A 10,424-nucleotide genomic window follows, 5' to 3' on the forward strand; every position below is an offset into this window, starting at 1 on the left:
ACACATCATTAATAATAATTTGATGATTCTAATTAATGTATTTCATTGATTCTAATCAATTACATACAATTATATAGTTTCGGGGTGGAATATTCTAATCATTAATTTAAACATATAAATTGAATCCACAAATCTTTTACTGATGTCTTTGTTATTCTTGTGTTTAGATGGTAGCCGTAAAGGAGGCGGAGGAGAGGGGAGCAGCAAGCCCACCTACGGCTGTCAGGTGACCATCCAGTCGGGGAAGGAGAAAGAGATGATGAAGATGCACCGGAGGGAGGAGAAGAGGGAGAGGAAGAGGGGGGAGAGAYGCTGGGATGACACCGAATCCTCTTCCGACCTCTACTTTGACCCCAAGGAGATGAGAGCTCAGAGGTGAACCACCACACTCAATCTCGCTCTCTCTCTAGCTCTTCCCCTTTCTCTTCTCTCTCTTCCCATCTTTCTCTTCTGTCTCTCTTCCCATCTCTTTCTCTTTGCCTCTTTTTCCCTCCCTCTCTTTCGTTTTCCCTTCTCTCTCTGCTTTACTTCTTTTTCTATATCTCCCCCTGTGATCGCTTCTTTACACCCTCCTGCATTTTTCATCACTGCTCGGCTGCAGGTTATAAGAAAAAAAAACACGGCTCCTGGTCACACTTTTTTCTGAAAAAAATAAATAAGAAGGGATCTTTCTGAAAGTTTACTTTCAGCGGATAAAAAAGCGGCGCAGCGATCTGTTTAATTAAAAACTTATCCRGGCCAAATCCGGCAGAGTGTGAGGGAAGAGATTAGCAGAGAGGTAAGCCACGTTACGTTAGCAGAGAATAGTATTACTGCAGCGCCTCACATCTCCACACCTCTCCTGTCTAACAGCTCTCAACTCTAGTATCCATCCCCAATCACAACCAACCACACATTAAGCATGTGTAACTATGGCTGTTCTGCTGTTCATGTGGATGTTTGGTGTTGAAATACTATATATMTATTTCTTTATGGGTTTCATGGATGTGTTATTGTTGTGTCACGGTTGTGCTGTGGTTGATTAATGGTTGTGTTTCTCCAGAGAGCAGGCCCTGCTGACAGCACGGCGGTCTCCATTGCTGAGCAGAGAGAGGGTGTACGAACGCGTCCGCTACCCCAACGTCTATGACTGCTACGCCGAGGCCACCAAGACCTCCGCCTTCGTAGTGGGAGCCAAGGTACAGTATGTGGGGATTACCAGAGGTGCGTCACAAATGGCACCCTTTTTCTTATTTAATCCACTACTTTTGAGCAGGCTCCATAGGGCTCTGGTCAAAAGTACTGCACTATGTAGGGATAAGGGAATAGGGAGCCTTTTGGGACAAAGCCCTGTACTGCCCAATACCAAATCTATGCCCTATACACTTGACCCCTAGACCATCATGTTCTATCGAAATAACAAGTGATTATAACAAGACTAGAAGACATTTTCAAATCCTGCCCACCTGTATTATTGGGCAAAATGAACAGCTTGCTTTGTATTAGTTTGTATTACTTTCATTTCTCTTTCATAGTGAGGAAAGTCATAGAGTACACACACRTGTGCACACACACACTTTTCAGTTCTTTGTTTACCCACCATCCTTCACGGCAGTCTGTTCCTTTTATTACACACCAGCACCCCTCACATTACCCACAAGCCACTGCTTTTATCCCGTTTTTATGATCTATTCTTTTGTTCTTGCTGATTTTTCACTCACTATTTACATCAACTAACCTGGGGTGTGTTTATTTAGTCCTCAGTTCAGTAGGAGCAGGTGGGGTAGGGGAAAKGATGTTCACTGGAAAGTTGATACATTTTCAAATCTGAACATGACTTTTGCAATGTTTTGAACGTGTTTGTTTCGAAGTTGAGGCACTGTTTGTTGTTTTATTATGTGTATTGTAAAATGTTTAATATTATGTAGTTCAGTTGGTAATAAATAGATTGGGGTGGAAATGTACTTTATGTAATGCGGCGTGTTGTTAATATTTGGGATGTGTTTGTGTTGTGTTCAGCTGATGTTACCAGAGGGGATAAAGAGAGAGTATAATAAGATGTATGAAGAGGTGGAGATTCTTCCTAGTGATCCCATGCCCATCGGCTTTGAGGAGAAACCCATCTACATCTCTGAACTGGATGAGGTAAGACACCCAATGGTTACATGTGAATTTGGGAGGTGGGGGGCACACAGCACTGTCAAAAGCACACAGCATACTACACATCACGGAGGGACCTGCAATTCTGGAGGGAGGATGACTGTGAGAAGGTCAGTTCTGGTTACTTTTTAAAAGGACTTTCTACTCATAAGTGAAAAATAAAATATCATTCCCCCTCCAGAAATGACCCCAATATAACAGATTGGTTCATATTGTCAGGCAGGTGAGCTATTTAGTTGGGCTGGGACCAGTATCGCGATACCAGTATCGCGATACTCGTTAGTATCATGGTAAGGAAACAAATCGCAAAGAGGATTTAACTTCTTTAGGAAAACAGCCCTAATGTTGGAAACAGACATCATTATGTTGTCATCCAGTCACATTGATTTATTTTCCAAGATACAGATCATAATATTTTACATAAAGCAGGTTTTTAAAGRACCAAAGAGTTAGATCTGCTTCCTGTTTTCATTTTTGCCATGGAAAAAATATCACGATACTGGTATCGTCCCAGTCCTACTATTTATCAATAAGCATTATCACATGGTGTAGTCCACCTGATGCAGCATAGCGGCTAGAAATAAATAGCCTGAGGGTTGCACATCTGCATTTAACCTATTGTGTCACAAACTCAAAAGTTCAAACATTAGGTTATCTTGCTGCTAGTTACAGCAACACATTGACAACTTGAATGTCCCCCCAATAAATTCAGTCAGMCAACCAAGGATCATGKACTGTGAATATAATGTAGGCCTACCCAGGGGCCCTGACCTCCAGGGGCCCCCTGTTGATTTTGTTAGTAACTCATCATATTAACATGGCATAAGTCATGTCAAAATGTGTAGAATTGCAGGAAATTAGCTTTAAAACTGTAAAACTGTTCTCCCTGCTTGTTTGTCTATGGAGATTGCATGGCTGTGTGCTCAATTTTATACACCTGTCAGCAACGGGTGTGGCTGAAATAGCCGAAGCCACTAATTTGAAGGGGTGTCCACATACTTTTGTATATAATGTATGTATTAGGAGTAATAGGATATATGATAAACAGAGTAGCAGCAGCATATATGATGATTTTATGGGTGTGTGTAGAGTCATTATAAATGTATGTGTGTCAGTGTGTGTGAGTGTGTAGGTCCCTGTGAGTGTGCATAGAGCAAAAATTAGAATAAAATACAAGCGTCAACTCAGATAGTCCATGTAGCTATTTGTTAGCAACAGTATTTAGCAGTATTATGGCGTGGGGATTGAAGCTGTTCAGGAGCCTGTTGGCGTCAGACTTGATGCACCGGGACTGTTTGCCATGCGGAAGCAGAGAGAACAGTCTATGGCTTGGGTGGTTGGAGTCGTTAACAATTTTCCGGGCCTTCCTTTCACACCACCTGATACAGAGATCATGGATGGCAAGGAGCTCGGTCCCAGTGATGTACTGGGCTGTCTGCACCACCTTCTGTAGCGCCTTGCGATCGAGGGYGGTGCTATTGCCATACCAAGCAGTGATACAGCCAGTCAAGAGGCTCTCAATGGTACCTACATTCTTAGCCWACTATAAAATATATGCGTGTTGACTGTAATCAGGGTAGCCTAAGTGTCTTGTCTGTTTAATGAACAAAATACCTATTGATTTCATGTGCATGCTGCAGCCATACAGTGCATTTGGAAAGTATTCAGACCCCTTGTCTTTTTCCACATTGTGTTACATTACAGCCTTATTCTAAAATTGCCTTATTCTAAAACTTTTTTCGTCATCAATCTACACACAATACCCCATAATGACAAAGCAAAAAAATATATATATTTGATTTATTAAAAATAAAAAACGCATATCTTATTTACATAAATATTCAGACCCTTTGGTATGAGACTCGAAATTGAGCTCCGGTGCATCCTATTTTCATTGATCATCCTTGATGTTTCTACAACATGATTGGAGTCCACCTGTAGTAAATTAAATGTATGAGATATGATTTGGAAAGGCACACACTTGTCTATAGAAGGTCCCACAGTTGTCAGAGCAAAAACCAAGCCATGATGTGTAAGAAATTGTCCGTAGAGCTCCGAGACGACAGGATTGTGTAGAGGCACAGATCGGAGGAAGGATATCAAAAACATTGAAGGTCCCCAAGAACACAATGGCCTCCATCAGTCTACAATGGAAGAAGTTTGGAACCGCCAAGACTCTTCCTAGAGCTGGTTGCCCGGCCAAACTGAGCAACCGGGGGAGAAGGACCTTGGCAAGAACCCGATGGTCACTCTGACATAGCTCTAGAGTTCCTCTGTGGAGATGGGAGAACCTTCCAGGAGGACAACCATCTCTGCAGCACTCCACCAATCAGGCCTTTATGGTAGAGTGGCCAGACAGAAGCCGCTCCTCAATAAAAAGCACAACAGCCTGCTTGGAGTTTGCCAAAAGGCAGCTAAAGGACTCTGACCATGAGAAACAAGATTCTCTGGTCTGATGAAACCAAGATTGAACTCTCTGGCCTGAATGCCAAGCGCCACATCTGGAGGAAACCTGGCACCATCCCTATGATGAAGCATGGTTGTGGCAGCATCATGCTGTGGGCATGTTTTTCAGGGACTGGGAGAATAGTCAGGATCGAGGGAAAGATGAACGGAGCAAAGACAGAGAGATCCTTGACGAAAACCTGCTCAGGACCTCAGTCTGGGGTGAAGGTTCACCATCCAACAGGACAACGACCCTAAGCACACAGCCAAGACAACACAGGAGTGGCTTCGAGACAAGTCTCTGAATGTCCTTGAGTGGCCCAGCCAGAGCCCGGACTTGAACCCGATCGAACATCTCTGGAGAGACCTGAAAATAGCTGTGCAGCGACGCTCCCCATCCAACCTGACAGAGCTTGAGAGGATCTGCAGAGCAGAATGGGAGAAACTCCCCAAATACAGGTGTGTCAGGCTTGTAGTGTCATACCCAAGAAGACTCAAGGCTGTAATCACTGCCAAAGGTGCTTCAACAAAGTACTGAGTAAAGGGTCTGAATACTTTATGTAAATGAATTTATTCTGTTTTTATACATTTGCAAAACATATCTATACCTGTTTTTGCTTTGTCATTATGGGGTATTATGTGTAGATTGATTGAGGGGGGGGAAACGATTTAATCAATTTTAGAATAAGGTAACAAATAACGTAACAAAATGTGGAAAAAGTCAATGGGCCTGATACTTTCCATATGCACTGTATAGGCTRCACAGACCAGTAACATAGACAACAAAAATGTGCCATTCTGTTCTTTTGAAAATACATGTTATTAGTCTTATAAGGTTTTAGGGCCTGCATAAAACAATATAGTAATATATTTCTTTGTGATGGTGTATATTCAATTGATTTATTGATATTCAATTGATTTATTGTCCATCCACATCGGCCCACATCTTCTTCCTCTCCTAAACTTGCCAGAATCTRCACGGGAGATATACAAGGCTTATCCCGGCCAAGAATATGGTAAAAATGGGACGATATGAATTGGGCTCTAAAATACATTGGCTGATTTTTTTTTACTGGCAACATACCGTAAAGTCTGTCTGTAAAGGGTATCTGTGTGACTTTGTGAGTGCCAGCCAGGGCGTGCTCAGTTTCACTCCCTGGTGTCCATATTCCGGCGACTGGGTGCGTTCTGGAGCCGTAATTGGCAGTGAGTGATGTTGAGTCTTAATGGAAGTGCTGTAGTGCTCAGCCAGCTGTCTGGAGCCACAATGGCTTCTCCTCCCTGACTGACAGGCTGAGTGACAGTCTAAGTGACAGGCTTACAAATCTTCCCTCAGCCAATAGCAAGGCAGTGGACAGGACTGATGGACAGGTGAGCCAATCCCCACCCAGCCTTTTGGGAGATGGGAGAGCAGAGGTGGTCAGTTGGCTTCAGTTCAATCACATCACTGTCTTTTCTTCTGGTTCTTCATCTAGATTTCTGGAGTCATTCTTTATTGGATCATGGTGGGATGTTTAGAAACAGTTATTATGGCATTTATTCTCTGTCAAGTGTGTTCTGAAATGCACTACATTCAATCTTGAATAGATTTTGGGTAGAATCCTAAGTGTGGAATTAACTCCCCTGGATGTGCCCAAAACATGGCATCATATCTGAAGATGACTGGATTGTTTTAAACCTTGGAACATATTTTGTCATATTTGAAAGAGTCTCTTCCTGTAGCTGTTCACCTCACTTAACCTGTCTGTCAATCAAGATGACAGGCATAGTGTGTGTGTGTGTGTGTGTGTGTGTTGTGTGTGTGTGTGTGTGTGTGTGGTGTGTGTGTGTGTGTGTGTGTGTGTGTGTGTGTGTGTGTGTGTGTGTGTGTGTGTGTGCTGATGTGTGTGTGTGTGTGTGTGATCGCAGGCTGAGACAAATTGATTAAGAGAAGGATTGGTCATGCATGTGTGGTTGCTGTTGTTATTTTTGTGGCGTCTGTGACGCTGGCTCAGGTGTTTGTCTCCCTGCCTGTCACTCATTATCTTCATTAGGCATTCTTAAATGTGTAAATGTCCAGATTTCTAGTGTTTCTTTCCATGGAAACGTCTCACTCTATCTCCAATCAATCCCTAGCTTCCTCTGTTGGGCTAAGTGGAGTTTTGGCTATTTAGTTTTTACACCCATTCTGTTATTCCAGAGAGGGTACTTCAKGAAGTGGGCTGGGATTGGGAGTGAGAGTATCACTTTCAAAAAGCTCTCCCACGCTAGGGCTGGGATGATACCAGTATCGCGGCAAGGAAACAAAACACTAAGTGGATTAAACTTCTTTAGGAAAACAGCCCTACTGTTGGAAATAAACATCATTATGTTGTCATCCAGAGTCACAATGATTGATTTTTCAAGCTATAGCACACAACATTTTTCACACAGCAGGTATTTAAAGGACCAAAGAATTTGGTCTGCTTTGTGTTTTCATTTTCGCCATGGAAAAAATATTGTGAGACTGGTATCATCCCGGCCCTATCCCATACCTCAGGTCCGGTCTCCTTCCTTAACCCCCATCTCCAACCCTGGATTCACCCCTAGCCATGGGTTCTGCTACCTTGGCTATTACCCACTCCAGTACCTGATACATTTGCTCTTCGGGTTGGTTCTCGGCTATTCACACTGTATCTTCCAGCCTCTGGAGAGCCTCCTGGCACATCAAACAGTAAGTGCTCTAAGGGACCAGSTATTTGAGAGGAAGGTTTGCCCAAGTGCCCGAATAGAGGGGCAAAACATAGTTGTATATGCACACGCATGCATGTCCCAATCAAGGTAGGCACAGTCTTTTGCTCGAAGCGTATTTGATAGTATTCAGTAGTATTTGAAAGAAGACAAATACTATTGGAACCCAGGTCTGATGTGAGCCCTCACATGCAACAGCATGCCCCTTTGCACAAGATAGTAGTCGTGGAAGAACCCTTGGTCCTCATCATGAAGGAAGTGATCAATGTCTGAGGCTCTCCTCTACTTTAAGTGGGATGGACAGACAGGATTTATCTCTTCCTCTCTCTCTCTCTCTCTCAAATTAATTTCCTGTTTCTATTTGTCTCACGGGAACAATGAATTACAGTACACCAGGGCATGATACGTTTATGGTTGTGTCTTACAGAGAGAGTTAATAAATAAAGCGCCTTTTCACCGTTTTGTTCATTCTGCAGCACTGGCCGTCGCAAAATGTATTTACAAGTTCCATCTTAAATAAATATAAAAAATTCTTTGAGGTGCCATCATCTGTTTTTCTATCTTTCTTTCTTGTATTGTTTTGTTCTGGGCTTCTCCCTGTCTCTCCACTAGCTCCAGCAGGCTAGATTCCCTGCTTCCTGTTCTGTTTGAAACCTCCGTGTGACTGATCCAGATTGATATGGAGCCTGTTCAGCTGAGCGATGTGAATTAGCCCCTAGCGCAGGAGCTCCTCTATTCATTAACTTAAGCCATGCTACTCTGAAACAATATGCCTCTCTCTTATTAAGCGCCAAGCACACAACGCCGAGGCTAATAAGTCTTTATGTGCTATTAGGAGCAGCGCTTTGCAAGGCAGGCCGAACCAAAAGCCTGTCAGCTTTTTTCCCCTTCCCTTTCTTTCTCCACCATCACGCAGCGTAGCGTAGATTGTCATTTATTGAAAGCTGTAATGGGCAACAGGGCTCTGCCCTGCCTGGCAAGCCTTTACTAGCACTGTGAAACATTAAAAGTGGGGAATTTATTAAGGGGCCTTTTAACGAATGAATCAGTGGCCTACGCATCCTGCTCTCGTCACGCTGGTAAAAGCCCTCCTAATTTCTGTGAATAAATTTGTGTGTGTTTGTGTGTGTGTGTGTGGTGTGTGTGTGTGTGTGTGGTGTGTGTGTTGTGTGTGTGTGTGTGTGTGTGTGGTGTGTGTGTGTGTGTGTGTGTGTGTGTGTGTGTTGTGTGTTGGTGTGTGTGTGATGGTTGGCTTTCCTCTTAGTACTGACAGAAAAACAACACAACAACCCCTCCACTCAGGCACTAATAGATGTACTGAAATATCAACTGAAATATCCATGGAGGCTTGAGAAGACACGGACTAGGGTTGCAAAGGGTGGGTATATTACTGGAAAATGTCTAACTTTACCAGTAAACAACCAGAATGTTGGTATCTTTCAGTGATTTTATGTAATCTATCACAAGACATCTCGTGGCATTGTTGATTAGATGCTTTTAAAATGAATTAGGCTATTTTCTCTTGAACCACATGGTCTAGAAACTCATGGACAGTATGACACAGATAAAAAATGTATACTAAATATCAAWYTTTTTTTTTTAAGTATAAATGACCGAAGTTACATTAGATTGCCATAGCGTTTCTGTTATTTACCAAAATTACTGAAGATTCTGGTAATTTTGTCAAATTACCGGCAGCTTTGCAACCCTATCAGACACATCCTGTCCTCATAGAAACTGCTAATCAGGACCACCCTCCTCCTCAAGGATTCTAAGAAGACTTGACTTACATTTAAGACATATGGTTATTCCCAAAGGGGAGCACTGAATTGAGCGGTAGGATTTAGGAGCGTGTGTGCTTGCGCTGATGGTCTTTACTATCCCTAGTGGGTTTTTTAAAGGGCAGGAACATGAGTGATGAATGGGGGAGACTTTCCTGCCAAACCCTGGTTGTGTATTCTCCTGCAGCTTCTTCGCCTAAGTGGATATTGAACACTTAGCCTGTCTTCTTCATAGACATTGACATGATTGTGTACTGATGGACAGGGTTATCCGTCTACTCTGTTGTCATAGAGAGGGAGGGTCAGAGGGACTTGTGGTGCGTGTGATGGTTGGAATCATGTGTGTGGACTCACTCTTCTGTCCTCATGTCCTGACTAGGTGTCTCTCTCCTCACTGAATGCAGATTTTGGACCTTCATGTGTTCAAACCTCCAAGAGGAGTGTAGGCTAGTTGGAGGGGTGTAGTAAGCCCGGTTCTAGTTCTAGGATTTAGCACGAAGACTCTTCTAAATGAAGTGAGATGGGTTTCCACCCTTCTCCTCCTGTCTTATCTCCTAATTCAATGTTCAACCCTCCCCCATTAGTGTCCCCCCACTTGTTGGTGTCTCTGCCTCACCTTTCAGTGTGAGGGACATGGGTCCTATGTTCTGGACTGTGGCAGGAGGACACGAGACAGAGCAGGGAGTGCCATCCATAATTAATATGTCCTGATTACGTTTCCTAATCCAGTTTTGATTTCCTCCTCAGTGCACACGTGTGTGTGTGTTTGCTCAGACTTGCAAAGCAGGTGTGGGGATGAGASAGAGAGTGGGGGGTGGAAAGAGCACAGATGGTGGACAGAGGCTTGTTAAAGCCTTATCTCTGATGTGAAAGGAGAGGCCTTGGGGAGTGGCAGCATACATCTCATCTAGAGCCACTTATCTCTCAGGTTGCTAGAGTTACCAAAATGCCCAGTCATAAATGACGCTACAGACCACTGAGAACAAATCTCATGTTCGATGAAACGCAAGACTTGAGTACTTACTTGAGCGCTAATGGCAAGCGTCTACATCTGGAGGGAAACATGGCAAGCACCATCCGCTACAGGGAAGCATTAGGGTGGCTCAGCTGTCATATGCCTATTGCCGGGATGTTTTCCAGTACGGCAGGGAGCCCGGAGCACCTAGTCAGGATCGAAGGAGCCAAAGTAGCAGAGAGATACTTGATGAAACACCTCGCTCTCCAGAGTGCTCAGCACTTCGAGACTGGGGCGAAGGTTCAACTTACCTCTTATCAGGGAACAATGAGCCCTAAGCACAGATTTGCTCTTGAATGGCCCACACCAGAGCCGGACTACCGATCAAAACATCT

The 10,424-nt window shown here is 43.6% G+C and overlaps 1 protein-coding gene across 1 annotated transcript in view; it reads left to right on the forward strand.

Moving 5' to 3' along the window:
- The window catches only part of LOC111972823 (activating signal cointegrator 1 complex subunit 3-like), a 219,004-nt gene that overhangs the window by 44,674 nt on the left and 163,906 nt on the right, over window positions 1-10,424 (forward strand). The window contains 3 exon segments of the mRNA XM_023999929.2: window positions 168-375; window positions 1,043-1,178; window positions 1,999-2,124. Coding sequence (XP_023855697.2) covers window positions 168-375; window positions 1,043-1,178; window positions 1,999-2,124 — 470 coding nt within the window.

This window comes from Salvelinus sp. IW2-2015, linkage group LG2 (assembly GCF_002910315.2).
Source record: "Salvelinus sp. IW2-2015 linkage group LG2, ASM291031v2, whole genome shotgun sequence".
Lineage (NCBI taxonomy): Eukaryota > Metazoa > Chordata > Actinopteri > Salmoniformes > Salmonidae > Salvelinus > Salvelinus sp. IW2-2015.